This window comes from Orbicella franksi, chromosome 2 (genome assembly GCF_964199315.1).
Source record: "Orbicella franksi chromosome 2, jaOrbFran1.1, whole genome shotgun sequence".
In the NCBI taxonomy this organism is placed as follows: domain Eukaryota; kingdom Metazoa; phylum Cnidaria; class Anthozoa; order Scleractinia; family Merulinidae; genus Orbicella; species Orbicella franksi.
Window position 1 is genome coordinate 26,468,747 of NC_138146.1, and position 26,373 is coordinate 26,495,119.

A 26,373-nucleotide genomic window follows, 5' to 3' on the forward strand; every position below is an offset into this window, starting at 1 on the left:
TACACACGGAAATTCTGGATTCTTCATTAGATACTAACAGATCAGAGATGTTTGCTTCATACACATGAAGAAAAATAAATTCAGCGTCGTCTGTTCACCATCGTCTGAAGGAAGTCACTGGTTTCGTGAAAAGTTGTTATGAAGCTGCAGTTATTGACGTCGCCGTACTATACGAAAAATACACATCTTAAGCATTTTGACTTTGGCGACACGACAAGACTCAAGAAAGTTTCCCCCGTTACCGAGCTGGGCTTCCCGTGTTGTCGCATCATAAGGTTGCCTCCTCCCATCATGACGTTGCACACAGTGATGTAGAGAAAATGCGTTAAGCACTCCGGCAAATTTTAAAACAATACTTTGCAATAAATCTAAAACTGCAACTCTTTTTTTGCACTATAGTAGTTATTCACTATCCAGTGACTACATGTCCTCTTAGAGGGCTTTTTATTTTTGTTAGACGATGACGTAAGTCAATCGCCTTAAACTGGCGTGCAATCTCGTAGAACGTGAAGTATATATGAAATAATTCTTCTTTCCAGTTGCTTAAATTGGAAAATTTACTGATACTTCACTTTCATCTACTACCGCAGTTCAATATGAATTATTTCATATATACTTCACATCATTTCACTCACGGGAATATATGAACTCAATTAATTGACCTCGCTCCCAATGTGTGGCTTCATAGCTGAGTTGGTGGAGCATCGCACCGGTATCGCGGAGGTCACGGGTTCGAATCCCGTTGAAGCCCTGATTTTTTTTTCAGGCTTCTTCTTTCCAGTTGCTTAAATTGGAAAATTTACTGCGATGATCATACTTCACTTTAACCTCGTAGAACGTTCGTTATAGAAATCTGCTGTGCGGGAGCAAAGTCCAGTGGCTTCACTTAACCAGATTTGCATTGTCCTTGCCAGCAAAAGCGTATACTAAATATGTGCTGATTGAATAAAACAATGAAGAACCATTCAACCTTTAATCATTGTAAGCTCTGTTAAATTTACATTCTAGACTCTACTTCGTTTTTGGAGTGTTTGTATTTGGACAATGTAGAATGTTGCTATTAATTCTACAAAGGCCAAGCACTGCTCATGAGCTGAGATTGCATAATTAAAGTGCATGGTACCTATGTGGTTATTGGAGAGCCTTGATTGAGTGTTTCTCTGCAAAGTAATGTTTCCTATGTTTTAAGAAAAATTAGTTGGAACATTTGCTTGAACCGCTAACAAGTAAGCTGTTTGTGGCATTTTTGTTTGATGTAGTTTTGACATGCAGGAATCACAACTGAAAACGACAACATAAAAGAATTTGCTCATTCTCATCAGACTCCTCTCCGCTCGGAAAGCGAGCTTAAAATGCATACATGTAGGGCTGTTTCGACTTTAAGCGAGATCATTTACTTCTTTCCATATAAATCTGTTTGTTTTGAAATTCCAATTTCAGGGTAGCTAATATTTCAGACATTCTAAAGGGTCATCCCTTATGCATACGTTGCAATCATATGAAGTGGAAGAAGTTGTGTTCCAACCCTGGATTTTAATATTGACAAAAGAATGTGCATTTTCATTGTAATGGAAATTTTATCATGTAACAGAACTGTCTTCTGTGCTTGTTGGTGACATTCTTATTCTCTGCTACCTCCTCAATCAGAAAGACATTTCAATTAATCACTATATCCTTTATTGGTTAACATGGGGTCTCCCACATAAAAAGAATTCTGTGCATTTTTTTGTGAGATATAAATGAAATACAGTGGTTAAAATATACTCAGTTCCTAAATCTCTACCATATCTCCCCTGAAAATATCAAAAATAAATAGTATACTGTCCTTGTGTAAAGTTGGAGAGTTTTGTTGAACTTGAAGATACATTTAGCACTCTTCGCTTCTATATGAAGTTTTCTCCTGCTGGAATGATTTGCACCATATCTCAAAGTAAGTATAAGCAAGGTGGAAAGAAATGAAAACCAATTTTTCGGGCACACCCTTTGAGCAAGCCATAACTGTGATCTACTTACCTAAAAGTGATTCTCGCTAGCCCCAATAATTTCACCTCTCACCGAGTACCGCTGTAATTTGAATTTCCTCCAAAAAATTATCAAGGAACTACCAGGCCTTGGGCTATCGGTAATAAATTCAGGAGCTAAAAGTTATTTTTCTTGAGTCAAACTTAATCTTGTAGCAAATCCTTCATGTATTAGGAATTGCTGTTTTTCCTTGGCTAATACGCCTTACAGGCAATACATACTTAAATAATTAGGCTATTTAGTGAAATTCTGGATTCTAATTGGCTTGAAATAAAATTAATAATGCTAAAAAAACATTCAATTTAGGACTCAAATCTTACCTAACCTGGCCTCAAGTATGTGTACCAGCTCTAAATCGAATTTAAAGTGTATGCTTACAAGAAAGTTCAGCACATGCATCATGTTTATCAGTACCATTCACGTAATTGCGTGAATTACTTTATTACACTTGTCAAAATACATATTTGGATAAGTAGGAAACGTGGTGTAACTCCTAATCTAAGTGCTTTTAAGGAAATCGTCACAGTGAAATTTAGAGCTGAGAAATATATAGTTATGAAAAACAACACAGAACTTAACTTTCAGACTAGATGACAGTCGTATATAAAATGCATATTAGAAACTTAATTGATTGTATGAAGTCTTATTTTTATTTTAATAAATTATAATAACAGCACACGTAAATTATTGATGTTAGTAATGTTAAGTGTTATTAAGAATATGTATTGTTTTCGTTTTTGAACCTCACAAGGTTAAAATAAAAGTGGAAAAGTGTAAAAAAATCTCATATCATTGTCATCTAAAAGCCATTTTTACTTGGATCAGAAGGGTGGTTTACTAGACGATTAATATTTCTCGCTTCTTGTGGAAAACGGTGCACGATTAATCTTTCTTTACTCTCTTGGTGAAACCTTTAACATGACTTGTCCAGGAGAACAGGTGAGAACAAAAGTAGCAACAAAATCCGCTGGAACCTGCAAAAGGAAAAGAAAACTGAATTATATGCACAGCAATACTGAATTATACATTTCTCAGTTATCTACTATTTTGTATATTTTTCCCATTTGTAATCAATAAAGATTTGATTGATTGTTTTGCTAACATGTTAATTTAGTAGTTTTCATTTGAGTGTGGAAGCGTCATAGGGTATGCATCGCTGCGCTACGCGATTGGCTTACAGTGCGACTATTCCAACCAAGGCTACTTAAGCAAATTCTTTGCAAATTGACCACTGGCATTTTAGAAGTTTTATAATAGTTGCTAATCAAAATGAACACAAATCTGTTGCCATTGTAATGTATAGCTTGATTACATCGATAGTTTGTTGGAAAACTATTGTTAACCTCCACGATTTTTACTCGTTAAATTTGTAGAAAATTTTGTCGGGCGGTCCTGGTTAGAGTAGTCGCAATGTAACAATCTCGCTCAACTTTTTCATTCAATCAGAAGTAAACCCCCGACAAATCGTGGTTCCGTCGTTTGCACACGTTTTCCGCCGCTTCGCGTCAGATATGTAATTATTTCGAGTCTTGATTGGTTCATTGGATTGTCTGTGTCCTTTGTGATTGGCTGGTGTAATGATACTTTGTTTCTGGTTTAACCGCTATAAAATCCGCTCCAAAACCCACACATAATCAGTACGTTTTGTTATGGAAACGCCATCTCGATTGGATCCTTTGAACAGTACAACCAATAAGGAATGGGTAAATATTCTATTATGCTTCTCAGAAGTTAGGCCGTAAAATATTAGGTTTGCGCGTTGGATAGCCCGGATCCAACCAAAGAAAGAAACATTTCCTGTCAAAGAAAAGATGTTGATCGGCAGGACACTTTACCACCAAATCCATCAGCAGGCTACCAGGTGAATCCCCAACAAGGTTCCAAGCTAACATACAGTGGTCTAATTATATTACAAAACTTTGCACTAGAATTTAGAAGAAAAATCTAATCGGACAAAAAAGGACAAGAAAGAAAGGATGAAACCGGCTGAAGTGAATATAGAATAGAGCTAGCTTTAGGAAAGGTAAGAAGGGTAGCCCCTGCCCAAGACAGAGAAAACTGTAGACAACTAAAAAAATATGAGGCAATCTTACCGCTGTTTTCTCAGTGCGCTCTAGCTTGTATTTCTTCAGTAACCTCACCAGGGTCAGTTTAATTTCCAGCAAAGCAAATCTCATGCCGACACAGTTGTGAGGACCATATCCAAATGGCAAAAATGTATAAGGATGACGCTTTGATTTTTCTGCCTCAGTGAACCTATCAAGACGGAGAAATTCTTTGAAGGAACTTTTCGTAACTAACTTAAGGGTGAACACGTTTAAGTAAAAGGGAATGGTTGGATAGAAGACAGCCAATTTCCACAACAAACGCCATTATTACTTCGTAAAAATAAAATGAAAAACAGTGTTACCGGTTTTTACTCCAACGACGCTATGCTAAGGAAAATATCTGAGAGTGTTGGGATAAATGAAGCCCCAGAGGGCTTACCCTAATGAACTCTAAAAACGAATGGAACTATTTCCACATTCCGCGCACGGTAGTCACTCTCACCAAGAAAGGATATCCCGTGTTGACTTACATGGTCAACACTTTTGTATTGAGCTAACTCGATTTAGCACTTTTTGTCTCGTTTCGAAGTTATTTTTAAGTGCGTCGAGAGTGTAAAAAAGACGTGATATCTTGTTCTCTGTTCAGGGAAAATAAGAAGACGATGTAGGCATTAAACAATAGCATGCAGAAATGAAACGTGATGTCGATTGTACCTTACACCTAAAATAACAAAAGGTGCATAAGTGGAGTACATTTTGAAGCTGACAACTTTTTGTTGCAGCAAGGCTTCTCTCACCTCTCAGGATCAAACTTTTCAGGCTCTGGCCAGATCTCTGGGTCATGATGAATTGCATAACATGGAATCATGACCGGCATTCCACTTGGAATTGTAACTCCTTTGATGGTGCAGGTCTCGTTGCAATCTCTCTGGAGTCTAAATCAGACAAGGCACACAATCAGGTACAAGCAAAATAAATCTAGCATTAACAGGTCAGCTAAGATAAAGTAAATGTTATAGTTTAAAGCTCGTGCAACTCTGTGATTGCCAATTATAAAGATATAAACTGGTGTTTAGTCTGCCTGGCTCACGGTAGATGCATCTGACGACGCATGCCACAGGAAATATCACTACAAAGCATTAAATTCGTTCGCATTGCAGTAACTCTCCAGTAAGCCTTAAGGTGGGTTACGGATCCACCGTATTGCATTACCAGCATACTTACACAAATCCAGGGGGATACATCCTGACTGTTTCGTTAATAACCATGTCAAGGTAATCCATCCCGTGAAGGACATCATACGACGGCGACCCCTACGTGTAAAATGGAAATTGTTGAAAATAAAAAATAATTATGTCTCCCCACCCCTTGCATATTTCATCGCCATTGAACTAGGTAGTGTGCAAACATTAGCACGTGGGAGTGAGGAATGAATCATCTCAGAGTGGTATAAATAAGGTCATATCCGTCCCACAATAAAGTAATCTTTCCTCAAGGCATTTCATTCACTCAGTTTTTCTTTAATTACTACCTATACTGAGTTTGGTAGAATTGGCTTTCGTGGAATCGTTGAGATGTTATTCTACTTTACAGAATGTCGAAAATATATAGCCTGACAAAATTAGTATGTTTCGAAACTGTTACAAGAGGGACAAGTAGGATTTACGAGGTGTTCAACCTAAGCCCAATTTCACAGTTTAGAAAAGAAGTACGAGGTGTGCCATAGCACCATTTAATACTATCTACCTCGTCTCCAGGCCACATACGATCAATCTCGTCTCTCAGTTTGTCTTGGACATGCGTATTCAAGGCGAGCTGGTGACAGGCAAATGCCAGAGTGGTACTTGAAGTGTCATAGCCAGCCAGAAGGAATACAAGACTTTGGGCCTGAATATCGTTATTGTCAATTTTCTCTCCTCCCGTTTCTTCTCTAGCATCTAACATCAGTTGCAGCATGTCTTTACGCTGTAAGCGATGTAAATATCACGCACAGTGTGAAACTCGTGTTAACATTACTGATAATTAAGAAAAAAACAGCAAATAAGATAGTTTGCGTAATTGCAAATAAACTGCTTTTTTTAACTTTCCACTCGAAGCTATACATCGACCGAAGGAACTGTGACGTAGATTAAGGCGGAACATGTGACTTCAGATGACACGTAAACAAGTTAAGTTAGAGAGAGCTTTCTTCGAGTTAAGTGACAAATCTTGAAAAAAGCGCCAGAACGATTCTTTGGAAGGACAGCAAGATATAGATGCTATTTTCTTAGTCCCATTATTAAGAGCATTGATTCGCGAAATTGCATTAAAAACACTCTTACAGTACTCTAACTCACTTCTGCTGTTGATTACCACTTACATGTGCTTTGCTCTTGCCATTTGCCTTCTGCCTTTCCTCGATGATATTTGCTGCAATGGACCCTATTTTGTCCCAGCCAAATGGGTCTGGAATATACTTCAGTATGTATTCTCCAAATGGCACCAAAACTGAAATACATGATTACAACAAACTTCAGGACACGTTTCTGGTTTCTTTTAATAAGGTGGGTAAAAATCAAATACAATGTGATCAGACACAACGGTGGATCAAAGCAGTAAATCCTTACAAAATATTGCGGTCAAAGGGTTTATTTCCATAGCCTTTTTTGCTAGTTCAGTGATGGGATCTTTCTCAACAGTTTGTGTTTCTGCCTTGACTCCAAATGCTGTTGACAAAATCACTTCCATGGTAAGACTCTGAAGCCACCTAGAAGAAAAATCAGATATGAAGTATAAACAATTAACTCTATATTTATACCTAACCCGTACTCGCACCCAAAATCAGCCAGCTGAGCATGATATCTTAGCCATATCAAGTCAGTGACTTGATATCGCAGGATATCAGGAAGGTAGACACGGCTTCTGATTTGCTAATTGCGAATTCGAGTACGGTAATAGTACATACAGTATCAAGCTGAATCAGGGACATAATTGTCATAATTTTGCAATCTAATATATAGAAGAAATTTTTTCAGTTCTATACCAATGATGATTTTGGTGGTTTTCATTTTTTAGGCTACACTCAACACTTTTAGCTGAGCTTACGACATCCATCAAAAACGGCCGTGAGATAACCTAAGGTACTTATGTAGAAACAATTTAAATACTAAACTGCGCCTTTCAATAACATGCGGACTCTAAAACTCAAAGCTCAAGCGACAAATGCGTTTTTCGCTACCGTCGATCAAATGTTCGGCGGCTCCTCCCAGCCTCCGACTACTGCCGAGCGCGCGGTTATATAATCGTTGAGAACAGTTCAGACAACAGTGCTCGGCAGAAGTCGGATGCTGGGAGGAGTCGCCGAACATTTGATTGACGGTAGCGAAAAACACATTTGTCGGTTGAGCTTTGAGTTTTAGAGTCCGCATGTTAACTAGATTTAGAGTCCGCAGTTAACTAGATTGTAGGCCTCTGAGTGCTTCTTTCTGACTTTGTTGTAACGTTTAAACTACAACTTTTATGTCTTACATGAATAAAACTTCCGAAATGAAACACAGTAAACTTTTGTTGACTATATGTAACAACCTGTGAAAATCAACGATCTCTCCTGTCTTAGAAATCCTGTCCACTTTGTTCATTAGAGTGTCCAGCGCTTCATTCATAAATGGCATCATCTGAAAGAAATTTTATGCACAATAATAAAACGGCTTATTACTTTATAGTTGTGCGAATGCTAAACTTAGTGTCTTTGTTGTGGACCCATACCACCGGCTGCAAACAAATCCGCACACTATATTCTCCGTGAAAATTATTATGATTAAAAATATTACTAAACTGATAAATGAATAGCCTTATAGAGGTAAGTAACCTAAAATTTTCAGTTTACTTGCCTGCTTCATTTTAGACGCACTGAATGTTGGCGACAAGGTGGCACGTATGTCCTTCCACTTCTGACCACTCACAATGGTTAACATTCTGTCATAAGGCTTCCAGAACTCAATGTGTTCAACTAACCTCTGATAAAATTTGACAGAACAATGTTACTTTGAGCATATATCACAACATATTTTAGCATTGGCTTTAAGGTCCGAATTTTAAACTCACGAGCATTGCCTCAGTATCCTTACGAACAGTCTTTCTGAAAATAATTATTTTCATAATCTTAAAAAAACATTGCCCCAATTTCCCTTTCAGGGAACGTGGCCTTCATAGACAGTCCCAAAAAGTTGATTTCATGGTACAATAAGAGAAATTCTGCTTTAGCTACAAACGTTCCCGGGCATACACGCAGAATGGAGGCCAGTTTAATTTCACACAAGTACACTTGGGGTGCTTTGGGCATCCTCGGAGATCCAGGGGCAGCTAGTTGGGAGGACGCGATGTTTCGGGCAACACGATATTTTCGGCCGAAAGTTTACATCAAGAACTTTCGCCTGAAAATATCGCGTCACCTGGAAACATCACGTCGGATGACTTTGGGTATTTACAGCTTCCTTGGTAGTGCAGTCAGGTGAAGCTTGCCCCGCGATAAATTACATTAGCAAAAAGGATCATCTCAGTTTGACGAAATGCTATAGACATTCTAGACCTGCTTCTGTCATCATTTACGTGGAGAACCCAGCATGCTTTTGAGCCAAAGAGTACTTTATTCTAAAATACCACAATTATATTTACCTTTCGATCGTGGAACTTTGAAAATTCCTTAACAAGGATCTCTTTGATCATGTCTGGATCAGCCACCATCAGGAAAGGCTCACGGAAAATATAAACTCTAAACAACAACAAAAAAATCATATCCTTAATCTTCAGTGTTTTTTAAAATGTTAAGTATGAGAACACACAGTGCATACCCAAAGACTTTTCCATATTTCTTACACCATTCCATCTGACATTTTGGAATAAGGTTCGGCTGTGTACAAGAAAACAAAATTACAAACAGTTCTAATCAAAGTGGCTATGAGCCGCTCAACTTGGGCTATGAAGTTATACAAGATGTTAAAGGATAGCAGCAAAATGTTGTTGAAGCTGACAACATATCACAGAGAGTAAACATTAATGGTAAGAGTCCTATTCAGCAGGGAAAAACAACACTCCTAGTCGGTAACTGAAACGCTACAAACCCAGTGTTACTAGAAAGCAGAGGGAAAATATACTATGGAAAATTCCTCAAAATTCTGGGTCTGTTATTTTTTTCCAGAAGCAATCTGTGAATCGCATGAGTCCCATTCACAGCTTTGTTTGTTTTTACTTTTTGGTGTCAGTATTCTTGGTGCTTAGGACCCATAAATGATTAAACAAGCAAAGATACAAAATAGAGGTAACCCACTTCAAGTGGTATGAAAAGATAGGTAAACTATGGCCAATGAATCTCTTCCAAAGTCGAAAAAGATACATTATTTACTTCTACAGCATACGTCTCTTTCGTTCAAATGCACGATCCTACCTTTATGGACTACTTACATTTAACTGGTTTTTTATCGAGTTTCCAAAAAATGGAACAGGTGTTGGTCCAGGGATTCCAAGTTTCTTGAACACAGTGAAGGGTGCAATACAAGATCTTAGATAAAAACAATGTAAAGAACCATAACTCGTGATGATGATCGCTACTTATTGACTTTAAAACGCGAGTGATAAACGTCCAAATTCTCCATACAAAAATAATACAATGTCATTCAGGCAAGTAATAAAAATTCCGCAGTTTTGCGTGACTACAATCTGGCGTCACCCGTGCGTGACTTGGCTCTACCATACTACTGTACTGCATTACACCATATGCTAATTAGCAAATTTACAATGTGAAAGCCTGGATGGCGACTGAAATATTATTTACAGCTTAAATCAACGGACGGTTTAAAATGAATTAGGTGTTTAGGTTATGTTTAAGTGTGGTAAAATGTTCGATTTGCGCATTTGTTTTAATATGCGTTTGCGTTTGAAATAACGAAGTTTTGCCGGACTGTCTGGTACGTCTTTAGCAAAATGGAGAACATACAAGAAGTAATCGGTTGTTTTGCCAGTTGTCTCTATTTATCCTACATACCGGTAACAAATGACAATCAGGAATCCAGCCAAAAGCGTAACCCAGTGATCGTTCGCAAACTGAACCATTGTTTGCAGAAGGTCAGCCATCTTAGCTGTATTATGTAAGCTTATATTAAAGAAACCTGACTTGGGTTGGAGCACGCAAGATTCAACTTTGGCTTTTCTTCGGCGTGGTCTGTTCAATTCCTTTCGGCGGAAATACGACAAACTATAGAGTTAGAAAGAACGTAAGCAGGTCAATAATTACACGATTCCGGACAAACCTCAGTGTAAGTGAACATAAAATTTAAACGTTCTGCAAGTTCGTGGCCTCGGGCTCGAGCTTATATCTGAAAACAAACAACGAAATTAACTTACTGTGGTATCAATACAAGATATTTCCTTGATCACTGCTATTATTTAAAACATGCTTCCAGCTTGGCCTAGACTAACGTTTCTTGGCAGACTGTACATAATTTGACCTCTGATTCGATTCTACATAGAAGCCCCAGATTTGCATGTTAAAGTTCACGGCTGATGTAAGTTGATGAATTAAATGTTGAGTATGCGTGACAGTGTCACGTAATATAAGTCGAGTTATCATGCATGAAATTAATAGTGTTTTCTTTTCTTATTTTGCTTTTATCAAATTCTTAGTTAGATCACATGCACATTTCATAAATTAATTTGTCAAGGAATAAACTCTGTTCATTTTTGTCCCAAGAACAGATTTGACAATTTGTCAAATTTCAGTTTCTCGTTGACGTGACGTCACCAGTCAAGCAATTTTACCATAACTGGAAAATTTGTGTTTTTGCTCTCCCGTGCATGGCAAATTGAAGTAGAGAAAACAAAGTGCATTGTTCTAAAATGGCCGCAGTGCTCAACAGGACTGGTCAGAAATGGTCAGGGCTTCTCCAAACCAATCAAACTAGTCGTTTGATTAGTTTGTTCGTCTCTTCCATGCGAAAGCACACGAAGTGCAGTTCAATAACCACATTTGTCAACTAAATTTAAAGGTGTTTTTTTTTTCCTGTCACTGTGGACCGAATAATGAAAATATAGAGAACACTCATGATCAGCTCCCTTAGAACCAGTTTCCAATGATTATGTATGTATGAATCAATGGAATTATTACAGTAATGGATCGGTAGAAGCCATTCAGTACTCTCTCTGTGAATAAATAGTTTCCGAGGGAAACGTCCGTCTCTTAAAAAGGCGTTTGACTGCAAAAAAAAAAATACGAAATAGAATGTACGAGATGCGACACTCGGACATGGAGCTTAAAATCGAATACTATGCACCTCGGATCTAAAGAAAATTCAAGGTGGCTCTGACCAAGTTTGTGAAATTATTCCAATATTGGATTGGCTATATCTTTTTGTCTAATAATGATGATGATCGATCATTTGAGCTGGCCTCAGGCTGAGGTTCTCTACCGCCATCCAATCGCCATCCCAGTACAAGTCGACGTCGAAAAGGCCCTGGGGACGAGGTTGCCTGGAAAGAAGCGGGAAAGTAGGATTCGATAGAGAGTCGAAGGCGAAGAAGGTCAATTTTGGTTTTCTTTGTGCATCAAACGAACAAACAAGAAATGAATTCAAAAGATAGAAACTGAAAGGTATGTTGTAAGCGAATTTTGGGGGATTCAGAGAACTTGAAAAGTAATAACTACGCACCGAACTACGCGCACGGCGTCGTCGAGAACAACATTGGTCGTTGAAAACGGTCCTGTTAAAATTAATTAGGCACGACCTTAATTTTACCTCTTCAACGACATTTATTTTAATAGTGTGTTAATCCCCAACAAAACAACTGTATTCAATGGCGAGTAACACGCGCTGTAGACAAACCGGTTATTTTTTTTTAAAAAAACGTTGTTTCTGTGGGGCTGGGCGGTACCATGTAGTAATAAAGGACCGATTGTTCATGGTTAATCTTAATTTTTCGTTGTGGTGCCAATGTGGGCTCACATTTAGTATTCGACCCTCGGTACTTCGCAAATATTTGCCGTTCTCCCGAAGTGGTGTAAATTTAGTTATTACAAAACGGGGTAAACACAAACTGAACTATTCGTATTTTACTCTTCTTATGATTTGAGATTTGATAGAGTGCACGATCATTAGCATTATTGATCATGAGCCTTCAGAGATGGACTAACTGGAGAAGACTATGACTTGCAGATATATTAGTTTTATTCAATGGGACCAATGGATTGACAAGATTTTTGGTTTATTACACCGTAACAAACTAAATGATGCTATTACTAGCATACTTGCATGTTGCTGTTGCCAGTTGATTTTTCCCTTTCAGAGATAATTATTGTTGATACTTGGACCCTATCTTGTCAAAATCAAAAGGATCTGAGTGTATGGCATTAAAAATGATCAGATGAATTAGTGGATAAATTGCCAAATCGATGAACTTGATGATGTAACATTTGAATAATAAGTTCCCTAAATAAACCCATCATAAAATATGCTCCCCCAAATTTTACATTAATTAGCCCTCTTGAAAATAATTATATATAACCAGGGGGCTTGCATAATCTTTATACAGCAAAATAACATTTTATTAAGACTGGTTAATTTATACCATTTAAGTATTTTGGGGGAGAGATGAAACACCTGGCAAGGGACAGAGGGGACTGGAAGTGATTTGTCAGTGGCCTAATGTTCCAAAATGGAGTGAATAGGCTTCATATCAGAAGTATTTTCGGGGCTTTTGTTGTTTATGTGATGAAAATAGAACTTTTATTGGGTTTCAACTTACCAACTGTTTAGTTATGTTTGGAGAGTTTTATGATGATGCACTCTTCTTATGTGCACTTTAAAGTTGTCAGACATTAAGTTCTTTCCATATATAAACCTGCCCATTTTTGAGATGAAAATTATTTCTTAAAATATATATTGAGCCCAGCAAACCAAGCCTACCAAAAGCAAAATATGTCTCTTTATTACTTTTAACTGTCACTTTCTTGGTAATTGTCCAGTGAATAGGGGAGTTATGAATTGCAACAAAAATATGTTATGTCATCTTGCACCACAAGTGCCAATTATATGGTCAAGGCTAATAGCTGCAATGCATCATGGCCAGCAGCGATATAACACATTAAGGTCAGCAGTGTACAACACTATCCAAAACAATGAAACAGATGAATCAATGTACGTGAAGAAAATTGGTTGTAAGATTTGTACTCTATGTTAGTCTACATATATTTGTAGATAATATTTTGTTCGTCTGAATGACGCAATGTTTTGCATTCTTGGCCGCTGAAGCAATAATTATTTTCCATACAATTGGGAGTGTGAAGTGATGAATGTGATAATTACCTCCCATGAACTAAACTTTTTGATGCAAGGCAAGTAAACATGAGTGACTTGTTGCTAATAATTTAATAATTTTGAAATTTTACTTCAGTAAATAAACTTTCAATATTTATACTACATAATTTAGCACATGTGAAAATCAACAATCTCTCCTGTCTCAGAAATTCTGTGCATTTTTGTGGACTTATGCATTATGCATGCATAAATCCAATAAATAAGCTAGCAAAATCTTGTGAGTCAGTTTGAGGACGTGATGTCACGTGTCACATGTCACTTGTTTTGCTTTTGCCCTATAGGTAGACCGAGTACTACTAATTTCGAGTAATCCTTGGCCACGTCCTTCGATGGCCGCCATTTCCAGTGTTCTACATCGTTTGTGGGGCGTATCGTTTCATATCGTGTCGTCTGCACCCTTACTTTGTTTTGAGCAATTCCTGTACAGCTACAGTTGCAAGTTTAGTTGCAGTTTTCAAGGTAAGTTATTTCCGATTTCTCAATCGTTCTCTTGCAGTCTTTTTCCTTTTGGTTTAACGTAAGCGTGCATGAGAAAGGCAAACATTGCCTTGCGGTAAATGTTTAAGAAAAGAAAAAAAGAAGTAAAAAAGAAAAAAAAATGTAAGTAAAAACAAAAAGAAAGAGTTCCGGTCTCCCTAGGAGTTGAACTCATAGCCTCCTGCTCACAAGGCAGATATCTTGAATCTCCACTGCACCACACTAACAACGATGCTATTTGTAGAGAAATTATTGAATGAATCGGTTTGTATGGAAGTGCTGGGTAGTTAAAACAGCAGGCTCAAGTAATGTACGTTCCTAGCACAAATCGAACCTCGTTTACTTTTATCTTGCTAGTAATTGCTACTCGTAAGACTACAATACTTCAACCCAATGAATAAAACTAGCCATAAGCCCACAAATACGCATTGCGGACCTATTTTTTTTTATTAAAGTACTATACAGTGCTTCATTCATAAAAGATGTCATAATTCATATACATTATGAAAGAATGAAAGTACTAATGAAAAGATCAGCTTTCTTTTGTGTATAATATAGTCCAAGGTCATCCTATATTAATTTGTACATTACTCAACATGGTCCCGATGGATGTTGACAATACCGTAAAATCCCACTTTAAAGCCCCCACGGTTGTAAGACCCCCCGGATATACGCCTATCTATTTGCTAACAAAGATATAATATCGAGTATAAGCCCCCCTCCCCCCCAGATATAAACCCATCTAATGTATAAATGCGTTCCTTTTGCGTTTCTTCACAAACATCAAAATTTTTAATTGAAAGTTGTAGGCAAATAGTGTAATAGCTTTAATTCGTTTCTCAGATACGTTTTATCTCGTCGTTCCGAAACATTTTTTTTTACTTCACTTATACATGTAAGCCCCCCCGGATATAAGCCCATCCAAAACCCCTTATGAAGTTATATAAGCCCAGGGCTTTAAAGTGGAATTTTACTGTACTTTATTAAAGCATCTTCTGAGTGATTAACGAAATATTGAAAGTAGCTTTAATAAGCTAAATCTACATGAAGTAATATATTTTTGAGCTTATCTAACCTGAACATACAAATTCAGTACCAATCTTTTTTCCCTTAAAGATGAGTGCAGATGGTGTATCAATAAGAAATCCTGAAAATCGGGTTAAACAAATGTGGGAAATGAAAAATTAAGCGAAAACGCGACCGCTGAGTTTTGTCAGAAATGAGATATTAAAATTTCGGGAGATCTTTGCACAGAAACCTGCAGACCGAAACGACACAGCTATATCACTCCAAGAAATGTTAAGTCATCTTTACATCGGTAAGTCACAAGAGCTGTTGCACAAATACTTAACTCAAAAAACTACTGTACGTGTAAGACGTTTCTGGGAATAAAATAAAAACGAAACAACTAGCATAGTGAACGTGCAGTAGGGTAAATTGAACCAGATAACGCGTGAAAGTTGGATTGAATTCTCTGATGGAGAGAGAGTGTATCTTAAGTTACACCGTTAACTTTATCCCGCACTTTTGAACTGTACGTAATATAAGGTTGTAAATTTAGTAAATAGATTCATGGTGGCTGTGTCTAGATCTGTTCAGTAAAACACCACATGTCTTGTCAAAATGTAATTAAGAACAAAAAACTAGCGCACCTACCGTGAATGACGTCGTCTATACGTTTGTCCTCCGGTAGATCAAGAGTAAAAACCGATCAAAATGCGAGAGTAATTTTGACTTGCTATATAATAACTTATGAACACTTGTACCTACTAGTTTGCCTAAATGGTACAAATTGCTTATGAACACTTGATTTGTACCTATGAATAGTGAAACATGTTATACTCTTCTTTCTAGCATCTATGGGCGAACGAGCTTGCTAGTTTTATTCTCTTGGTGAAACTTTGAGCATAATTTTTCCTTTGGGGCAGGTCAGAACAGCTCCAACAACATAACCCAGGGGAGGCTGCAAGGAAAGAAAACAAACTCGATGATTTGTGTGGCATGGAAGTCATAGAGGACGCATCAATACATGTATACATGGCTACAGCAAAAATGACCTTCAATGGTCGATGGACTACAGTACTGTTATTACCAGGCGTCGTAGAACAGTTGGAAGGAAATGGCAAGTCCAGTAGGCCATTTCCGAGTTGCTTAAAAGAGAGGAAGCTTGGGGTTTGGTGATGCGACGAGTGCCGTCCAGTTTTCCGAATGGAACGCTCCACGCGCAACGTGCTACAAGTACCAAGCCATGCACACGATGAGTGAACAATGTTTTGCAAATGCTATGAGGTCTAACTTACCGGTGCTGTTTTCTCGGTGCGTTCTAGCTTGTATTTCTTCAGTAATCTCACCAGGGTCAGTTTAATTTCCAGCAAAGCAAATCTCATGCCAACACAGTTGTGAGGGCCGTATCCAAATGGCATGAATGTGTAAGGATGACGCTTTGCTTTCTCTGCTTCGGTGAACCTGTCAAAGACAAAAGGTATCATCTGTAAAGCAACCATTTCAACTTCAACTATATTAAAGTTGGAAAGAAAACGTCGTTTAGACCCGGCCATAACCACTTCACATAGCGGTTTTTAACCCTTTGAATATCAAATTTTCGCCAAAAAATACCGTTTTTAACCGTTTAGTCAGGTTTTATGGCTGCCACGACGCTAACTAAGCCTAAGTTTTATTAAGAAAGCTTTTTTTTTACTAAACGGAGAGATTTTTTGAGGATTACGTACAAAATTGAGCAATATTTCAATTCCGGGCACGCCCATAAGCCAATTATTATTTTTTTTGCCTTTAACCGTTTTCAATTTTGTTTGTTGCCCCTTTCCTTTCTTTATTTCTCGGCCCTTTTACTCTGGCTACGTTTTGCGTTGCATGTTCTTTCTGGCTGCCGTGAAAAGTTGGATGTTAATTACGGGCGAAGCCTAGAAATGGACCTTGATCAATCATAGGCATAGTGGACCATTTTACCACCGTTTTTGCACCAAAACTGATAACGTTGTTTTTCGATTTTCGACGTCGGAATGTCGTCGATATCTAAACCTGACCATCGTACGGAAAGGCCTAGCCTAGAACTACTATCTGCTTATCAAGAATATCCGATGACATCACAAGTGGTGCAAAGAGCACGACCATTACGCATATATGCTTAATTGGGGCTCAAAGGGTTAAAACGCTTATGCGAGCACTTCATTTGCGCTGTGTGAGGAAATGCCCTTTTCTTATCAGTGAATAAAGGATACGGAGCATTCATCTGTGACTCGTATACAGATCGAAGATGATTGCCGTGAGATAAAAGAAGAAGACGAAAAGCTAGGGAAAAGGAAGTTGGGGGTACCAATGAAACATAAAGCATCAGGGATCGTCTCCGCACCTTTCTGGATCAAACTTTTCAGGCTCTGGCCAAATCTCTGGGTCATGATGAATTGCATAACATGGAATCATGACCGGCATTCCACTTGGAATTGTCACTCCTTTGATAGTGCAAGTCTCGTTACAATCCCTCTGGAGTCTAAGGAAGCAATACATTACGGTCAGACAGGACACAATGACAGTTACTTTTTAAGTCGGTCCCTATTGACAACGATGATGGGGTTTTCGGCGAACAGTAATTCCTTGAAAATAGGAGTGTTGTGAGATATTTTGACTAGCCAATTTGTCGAGAGGTGCTCTCTCAAGCAACGTTCGATCCTGCTAATCGAGGCGACAGTGGATCCTTTTTGTTTTTGCCGTTTTGTTGACTTAAGTACACTGTTTTATCGCACTTGTCTTACAGCTGAACTCCCTGCGTGCAGACGGTTACGAAAAAAGGCATTAAATGTATTTGATTGTGTTTCATGTAATTCACGACAGTAGAAATCTAAAAGTAAAATTCAGAGTCAAAGAAACAGGCCTTTTAAAAATAAAATTATTATTAAAGTAGGACACAGATTGGACAACCCTCAACAAACCAGTATTTTAGGTGTTTATATAGCGAATAGCTGTGAAAGTTGGCCTGGATGACAAAGCGTCAGCAAATATCCAACAGCATGACTAAATATACAAGTGTGATATCTCTTTCATACTTACACAAACGCTGGTGGATACATTCGCAATGCTTCGTTGATAACCATATCAAGGTATTCCATCTTGTGAAGGACATCATATGACGGCGATACCTGCGGGGTGTTACATGTAAATAGTTATTCAAACAAAGGAGATTCTAAAAGATAGTAAAGTTCCAAGATGTCGCACACGGGCATAAAGGGGCATCCACCGCCACTTGAACACACATACGTTATTCACAACGGAGTTTTTATAATGTCTACAACGGTGTCTCATATTACTATAGATATCCATACCCCTCATATGGACGGTTTTTTTAGCTTAAGCCGGTCCCTTGAGCCCCCAATCCCCATAGCCTTCTACGCAGACGCTCTTTGGGATCGTCACGCACTCCTCATCCCCCACGAACGTCTGCTCAGAAACAGAGAAATTTATTTAGCCCAATCACAGGGCACTTCTCGATAGGCAGCAAACTTTGGACTCAGAAAAAAATTACAAGAGACTTCAAACGACATTAACTTCTAGAAATTATAGTGTATTTTGCCGAGAAAAAGATGAAGTGATTGCGTGACGATCTCAAAGAGCTTCTGCTTAGGAGGCTACCGTTCCCACCCCTCTGGAAATTCCAGTTAGCTTCATACTTTCCTTTTAAAATTTTGACTTTTGAAACCCTCCATAAGCTTCCCCTTGGAATTTCCGTTAACCATGTTCGGTGGGGTGGATATGGATATTTTCTGGAACTCCACAATCTTTGGTGGTTTTTTCTTTATCAGTTACACTGTAACTGATAAAAAAAAAAAACACCTAACTGGGTTAGCACAAGACTCCCCCCCCCCCCTGTCTACAGTGTCTACTATGCGGTTATTGTTAAAATTAACAAGTTCAAAGGAACAGTGTCGTTCACCCAAACCCTAGTGGGTGTTTTGAGATGGTTAAAAATATAAGAATTGTTTGTAACACTTTCAAAAGAAGAGACTACTCACGTTTAACCCTGTAATTAACTGAACGTTAAAAAAAAACTTGGTAAGGCTGCATTAGAAACTAAACAGCTAACCAACCTCGTCTCCAGGGCACATCTGGTCAATTTCGGCTCTCAGTTTGTCTTGCACGTGCGTATCAGTGACCAAATGATAACAAACAAACCCCAGGGTGGTACTGGACGTTTCATATCCAGCGAGAAGGAACACAAGACTTTGCGCCTGAATATCATCATTATCAATTTTTTCCCCTCCTGTATCATTTTTTGCATCCAGCATCAATTGCAACATGTCCTTCCGCTGCAAAAAAAGGGAAAAAGAAACCCTTGGTATGAAAAACTGATCATTAAGACTGTGTTTACTTAAAATGATCTGAGCACGAATTACCCATGTCAACAACAAAAACTCTTTATCTTCTTCACACTTAAATTTGGTGCCGTTCATAATGATTCAAGACAACAAATGGATAAATCCAATTAATTTACTTTATTGATATATATATATATATATATATATATATATATATATATATATATATATATATATATATAATAACTTACATCTCCTTTGCTGCTGCCATTTGCTTTTGTCCTTTCAGCAATGATATTTGCTGCTACGGACCCAATCTTTTCGAAATCAAAAGGGTCTGGGAAGAACTTAAGTAAACGTTCTCCCAAGGGCAACAACACTACAAAAATAGACGTAATGTCATGACAAGGTAATATGAAAAAAATGTCAAATAATAAATGAATACAACTAGTCTAGAGAAAACTGAGTTAATAAAATAAAGACAAATAATGTTGTTGCTCACTGTCTAGTAAATAAATGATGAGTCTCTTTTAACACAAAATGGGCTCCATATCCTGTCTGACTAGCTTTATAAGACTGGACAAACTGGGTTTAAGCGACAGGATAACTGGGTAGTCTGTTTGCAACTACCCTCTTTTTAAATAATGCAATTTAATCCCTACACATTATTCCAATCAAAGGGTGTGATGCCATGGCCTTCTTTGCCAGTTCAGTGATTGGATCATTCTCAACAGTTTGTGTTTCTGCCTTGACGCCAAATGCTGTTGACAAAATTACTTCCATGGTCAGACTCTGAAGCCACCTAGAAAAAAAAAAAGAAAATTAAAAGCATTCACATCATCTCTTTTGCACAAAGGCCAAGAAACAGAAGGGATGGTAGGAATAATCAAGGCAAATAACTTTTGTATTTTATGACGATCTTATTGCAAGTATTACATGTACATACATTTCTCGTATCTATCTTTAGATTTGGAGCTGCTCTGCCTTGCATCACTTTGGCAAAGGGGGATGTCACAATTGACATGTGATTATTACTAAAATAAATAACTTCAGATGCTTTACACTCCATTTGCTTTTGATTACTATTCAGTGAATACTTCTGGAGGTACTCTGTCAGGAGATGGGGAAAAACTGGCGCCTAAAGGACGTTACAGTCAATATTTCTACATTTACAGTAGAGAGTAAACATGCTTAGTATACAAAAAAAGCTACCTGTGAAAATCAACAATCTCTCCTGTTTTGGAAATACTGTCCACTTTTTGCATTAAAGTATCCACTGCTTCATTCATAAAAGTCATCATCTTAAAGAACAAGATTATAAATAGGACAGACATCATTCAGTTTCTCATGTCTGAACTTGATTGTCATTAGGCTATTTCATCAACTTTTTTGCCATGTTATAAATGCTGAGATAGGATCTATAATTAACAGGCCACAGAGAGGTTATTTTATATGGCATCATTTAAGGCTACAAGTGATAGGATAGTGTAGGATAATGATTATTTCAGTCCCTTTAAGACCCACCCAAGTGTGTGGGCTCCACATGGATTAATTTTTGGGGATATTTAAGGTGCAATGTTTGTTCCTTAAAGATCCGTGAAAGACTGTTGTACTCAAGGACAGCTTCAAGCTGCCACTGACATCACCACAATGTTACTAGTTAACACTTATAATAACAGTATTATAAAGTACATAAATTATACAATATAATAGCATAAATTGTATCAGTAACTGACGATGCAAATATTGAATAATTTATGATGGTAGAAATTATTCAATTTGAAGATGCAATGGTTATCAATGCATTTGCTTACATGCTTCATTTTAGATGCACTGAAGGTTGGTGACAGAGTACTACGAAGATCCTTCCACTTCTGCCCAGGTGCAATTGTCAGCATTCTATCGTATGGCTTCGGGATATCCACAAGGGCCTGATAATAAAATTAAATCAGAAAGGTTTTGAAATTGACAATCATGAATGTTATGCCATTTGGGGACTGTTAAAAATTGGTACAGTTACAAATAGTAGTATCCAGCTTCCATTACAGCACTTCTGCAATTTTTCAAAATCTTGAAAGAAAAAAAAAAAAAAAAAGAAAAAAAAGTTGAGTATAAAATTAACAAGAGATCTAGTTGACATAGTTCCAATTTCACTGGTAACACACCCTCCTGTATTAAAGGGTTAATTACTTTTTGAAAAATATTAAGAAAACCATTACATGCAATTTATTTAAGATAGTAAGTCATGTATAGGCAACAACAAATAAGTTTGACTGTACAATGCAATCTTGTTACCTTCCTATTGTGAAACTTGGGGAATTCTTTAATGAGAATCTCTTTGATCATGTCAGGATCAGCAACCATGAGAAATGGCTGACGGAACAAGAACATTCTAATAGAAAAAAGTGAATACACATTTACTGCATCATCCATAAAACATTTACTGGTAATAACTAAGAATTAACATACATGACTGTATACCAGTGACATACTAAAGGCAAGGCAGAGAAGCAAGGCTGTTGAAATGACTTGATACATTCTTGAGAAAGATATTTACTGCCACAGGGTTAGTCGATCCCTCCCACAGCAATTAACAAATGGTTAAAGGTGAATTGTCAGAGAAATCAGCCGGAATGTAGGGGTCTAATGGCTGTGATGGATTAGCATCCCATCCAGGGTGAGGTAAATAATGAGTGCATAACAGGAAGTAGACTAGATTGTCTGATCAGTGTCTGATAATTAACCCTGATCACACCACATATATATGTCAACTTAAGACAGGCCTCATCAGAATTTAATTCACCTGAGCCTCAGGGTTGTAGTTTAACATCCTTCACGACAGAATGATTGATATAAGTCAAATAATCAAAATCACTTATTTAAGAAAGATTAATAGTTATTAACTATTTATCAATAACTCACACAGTGATCAAGTTCATGGTTGAGTTATAATAATAAGCAGTACCCTAGCTCAGGAATTTTGAGAACACAAGGAAGTGCATTTCAGAGAAGCTGACTAGGGGTGCACTTTTTAAAATGTTGCCTATTTAGAGAATACATACCCAAACACCTTGCCATATGCTAGTTGTGCTACCTCTATATGGCTGTAGTGTACTCAGCCAGACTAATGAGTGTGTAACAGGAAGTAGACTAGCTTGTCTGATCATCAATAACCCCTGATCCCACTACACATATGTCAACTTAATTGGCCTCATCAGAATTTAACAGTTTGATTATATAGCAGCCTCAAGGTTGCAGTTTAACATCCTTCATGGCAGAATGATTGATATAAGTCAAATGATCAACTTAAAATTACTCATTTAAGAAAGAAATGCTTATTAACTAGTTATCAATAACTCACACAATGATTAAGTTCATTGTTGAGTTAATAATAAGCAGTACTCTAGCTCAGGAATTTTAAGAACACAAGGAAGTGCATTGCAGAGAAGCTGACAAGTTGACATGCAACTGAGTACTTCTCACACTTTTCAAGATATTGCCTATTTAGACAATACATACCCAAACACTTTGCCATATTTCTTGTACCATTCCTGATGAAGTGTTGGAGCACTGTTTGGCTGAATTAATTGATAAATTAAGGAATAATAATCATGGCAGTGTTATAATCAAGTCTAATAAACTAAGGCAAATCTCTTTTAATCATAGACAGGACTCCCAGCTGGCATATAAAGGTAACAAAAACAGTTGTTAAAAATCATTTGACATACTAACATGCATTTTTCTACCATAATAGATACTAATGTACACTGTTATTGATAGAACCTCGTGGAAACCGGTAGGACCATGAGCCATATGCTACTGGTTCTGCATAAAAGGGCACTGGTCAATCTCTCTCAGTTATTGTTTTGAATGGATTACCATATTATTATGCAAATATTGAGGACTTGCCCACAATGGTTCAACTATGAAAACTTAAATAAAATCTCCTAAAGGTTTCTAACAGGGGCTGTGAGTGTCTCCATACCCTCAACTCCTCAGGAGGTCATCACAGAAAACACTGTGTTACAGTGAGTCACATCATCAAGACATAGGGTATTTAAGTCCCGTTTTTTCTTTGTCATGGAGCAACTTTAATGCAGGTAGCTGCTGTTGTTGTCAATATGATACACATGCTGAAGTTTAAATGTCCTTTTTTCAGGATATTTATCAAAGAATAAAAAATGCTGGAAGCAACAAGATTAAAAACCGTGATATTATGGATGAGACCATTAAAGGGTGTTGCTGGCTATCGCACAATAAACTGGACAAATAAAGAGCAACTTACATCAAATAGGGACCTTCCTGTATTTCCAAACAGTGGCAGCGGCGGTGGCCCAGAGATGCCAAGTTTCTTGAACACAGATAACGGTGCAACACAATACCTTGGAGAGAAAGAGTGGGTAAGCTAGTTAAGTACATGTATCAAGCGAATAACTATTGCCCTAAAATCCAATAAAAATAATATATATATATTTTTTGTTAAAAGATTGAACGATTAAGATATTTAAAAAGTGTAGGCCGCTTTTGCGACGAGATGCGTGACTACAGCCTCCTCTCCCCACTCCCTACCCGCCGGCCGGTTATAAACACAAATAGCGACCTTAATTAAGTAAAATATATGTCTATCTAAGCTCGTCTACAAAGTCCTTCATTTCTAATAAAAACAATAATGAAACGTCCGATCAATGAGCAGTTTACACTGTGCATCATTTTATGCATTTTAATTGATACCGGTATAGTAGGAGAATCAGAAATCCGACCAAAAGTGAAACCCAATGATCGTTCGCAAACTGAGCTATTGTTTGCAGCAGATCAGCCATCTTTAGATCTTTTTTACTGGCAGTTTTCAGCAGCTGAATACGTAAGATACGTAGAGCTTCTTGGGCCGGAGCAGGTTAAATCAGAGAACTTGATCTTTTCTTCTGGTAGAACTGTTTGGTTCTTTCCTGCAAAAGACAAAAATTGTACAGTTACAATCTACTTATTGACCTTACGCAATTCGTAATATCAGTACAAGCACAAGAGACGGAACAAAACAGATTAAAATCTATCAGCTGAAGGTTTTTACCTGAAGAAATTCAAAGCACTCTATTAATTGCTTCACTGAATTCTTTGGTATCACACAGCAAAAAGCGTTCTCTCGATGACTGCCTATGCGTTTTAAGCTTTGCAGGGTGCTAAGCTTACATTTATGTAAGTAAGCGGCGCATAATTTGTTTCGTTTGTCATATTCTAAATTTAGCCACAGATGTAATGCCAAACAGGGGTGTCACGTCAATCGAGAGTGAGTTCTGTAATTGCTTTCGCTTCGTGAATTGTGTCCTGGAGGTTTTGATGCTATAGTCATATCAATAATGATACCATTTTTTGCATTTTATAGAACAAAAAAGCGTTTTTCTCTCTCTCAGAACCGCTCCATCTAACACTGAGTTGCATCAGTTGATTAGTTGATATACTCACAGGAAGTGCGTAACGGGCCAACATCAAAGCAAAGCGTTTACCATAGATGGGCAAATTTTAAAGAGATGTTTTTAACTGACTTGTAAGCATGAACTTAGATCTTCAAGGAGGTTGATGTAACATGTGCAATTTTCACCATCATCATTTCATAATTTCTATTTGAGCCACAGTAAATTAAAGAAGTACCTGTATATACAATGATGGCAAAGACATCCCAAAAACAGCAGGCTTATAGCGGAGACCATCTCAACTGTTAATATAGTTTTATCCTTTAGCTTTGTGTGCGCAGCATGACCAATTCAGCAGTATGAAGCTTAAGGACACTTACTTGCATGCAATCTACTTTTAAGTTTAACCAGTTAGTCGTTGTAGCTCCTTTGATTTGACACTCTACTCTCTCTCACTACGACAGTGGTCGCCTTGAACGCTTTTTTTCAATCCTGTTGAACGACCCGAGCTATGTAATCTGCAGTTATCTTGATCTTGTTACTCGGCTGCTCGCTAGTATTAGTAAATTAAACACGTTGTTGAGGAAGAAGTCAATGATCGATTGTATTATGTACCAAACTAGGAATACGGTATCTTTCTTCGCACAAAGTGGGTGAAAAAGCAGTGTATTTTCGATATTTTCGTGTGTAGCTGCCTACAAGTTATGTCAGCTTCATCATGGCCACTTCAGATATACTGGACTTGTGTTTGGACAAACCACAAACGTACGTGACTAGAAGAAATTTTGCAAGCATTTTTCCCGCGTTTGAAAAATAAACAAGCCAACATGATTAATTATGACTGCCTTTTTTCTGTGTCAATATCAGCAGATGGAAGGAGACAACAAGAGACGAAATTGCCTTCAGAGACTAGCATTTTAGGTGGGACCCAATTAGTGGAAATAAACTAAACATGGCAGTCTCCTATTCTTATTGTGAGCGAGGTTCAGACAGACAAAGGTCTACTAAGTACATAAATTTTTTTGGCCTTAAAAAAATGATAGCTCATGCATGGCTGATGTCTTAAAAGGCAAAACATAACAATGTCTATAACGCAAAAGTTTAACAGCGCAAAATGCAACAACCACCTTGATAGATGCTCACTAGTAAAACCTAAGTTATGAAGCAGAAATAATGCTCTAATTCATAAACAATTCATCAACTTTCAATGAAGGAATCATAACCGTAACAGTGGTTTGAAATCTGGTCTTATCTACCTGTATCAAAAGGTTTTTACGATTTTTTTTCACCCGTGTTTACGGTCTTAGTTTAGTTTCGATTGAGAAGATATATCAAGCACTCGAGACAGTTCTTTACCACATTTCCGAACACCTCGCAGTTCTTCAAAAATTCTCCGCTGCGCGTCGTATTTTCAACTCTCATTTAGGTGTTTGAAAGTGAGCGTAAAGCACAATCTCTCTTGTTTAATATGTTATCTGATAAACAGTGAGGTGAACAATCGTAAAGCCTCTTATAGAGCCGAACGAAAGGAAAAAAAATTCTGTTTATTTAAAGTTAAGTAATATGTTGACACCACACTAACAATATTGTCTTAATAGATGATTTATGCTGCATACACGAGGCAACACTATAATTCAATGATGAGTTAAGTCTGATCTGGCCGTGTGACCAATACGGAGATCACATTGACACACTGACAAGGGTTACTTAATGTGACTAGAGGGATAACGAGTGCAAGATACCCAGA

At 37.6% G+C, this 26,373-nt stretch overlaps 2 protein-coding genes across 3 annotated transcripts; both read right to left on the bottom strand.

The window, feature by feature from the left end:
• Positions 1–1,363: 1,363 nt before the first annotated feature.
• Positions 1,364–10,592, bottom strand: LOC145478965 (cytochrome P450 3A7-like). 2 transcript variants are annotated; one of them, XM_081457182.1, is made up of 14 exons: positions 10,449–10,592; positions 10,090–10,299; positions 9,510–9,606; positions 8,900–8,958; positions 8,724–8,820; positions 7,940–8,065; positions 7,635–7,723; positions 6,677–6,816; positions 6,430–6,557; positions 5,817–6,035; positions 5,295–5,383; positions 4,868–5,005; positions 4,116–4,278; positions 1,364–2,996 (listed from the first exon to the last, which is right to left on the bottom strand). In XM_081457182.1, the coding sequence occupies exons 2-14, from the start codon at positions 10,176–10,178 to the stop codon at positions 2,916–2,918; spliced, it is 1,515 nt and encodes a 504-aa protein (XP_081313308.1). In that variant the 5' UTR covers positions 10,179–10,299; positions 10,449–10,592; the 3' UTR covers positions 1,364–2,915. The 2 variants fall into 2 exon arrangements, with proteins under 2 accessions (XP_081313308.1, XP_081313307.1); XM_081457181.1 differs by lacking the exon at positions 1,364–2,996 and having other exon boundaries at positions 3,016–4,278.
• A 679-nt stretch (positions 10,593–11,271) lies between these two features.
• On the bottom strand, positions 11,272–25,330 carry LOC145478967 (cytochrome P450 3A24-like). The gene is made up of 14 exons (XM_081457183.1): positions 24,287–25,330; positions 23,950–24,164; positions 23,504–23,600; positions 22,738–22,796; positions 21,514–21,610; positions 21,033–21,149; positions 20,431–20,519; positions 19,881–20,020; positions 19,470–19,597; positions 18,991–19,209; positions 17,957–18,045; positions 17,262–17,399; positions 16,192–16,357; positions 11,272–15,854 (listed from the first exon to the last, which is right to left on the bottom strand). Exons 2-14 carry the CDS (start codon positions 24,036–24,038, stop codon positions 15,774–15,776), a joined length of 1,509 nt encoding a protein of 502 aa, XP_081313309.1. The 5' UTR covers positions 24,039–24,164; positions 24,287–25,330; the 3' UTR covers positions 11,272–15,773.
• Between the last annotated feature and the right edge of the window lie 1,043 nt (positions 25,331–26,373).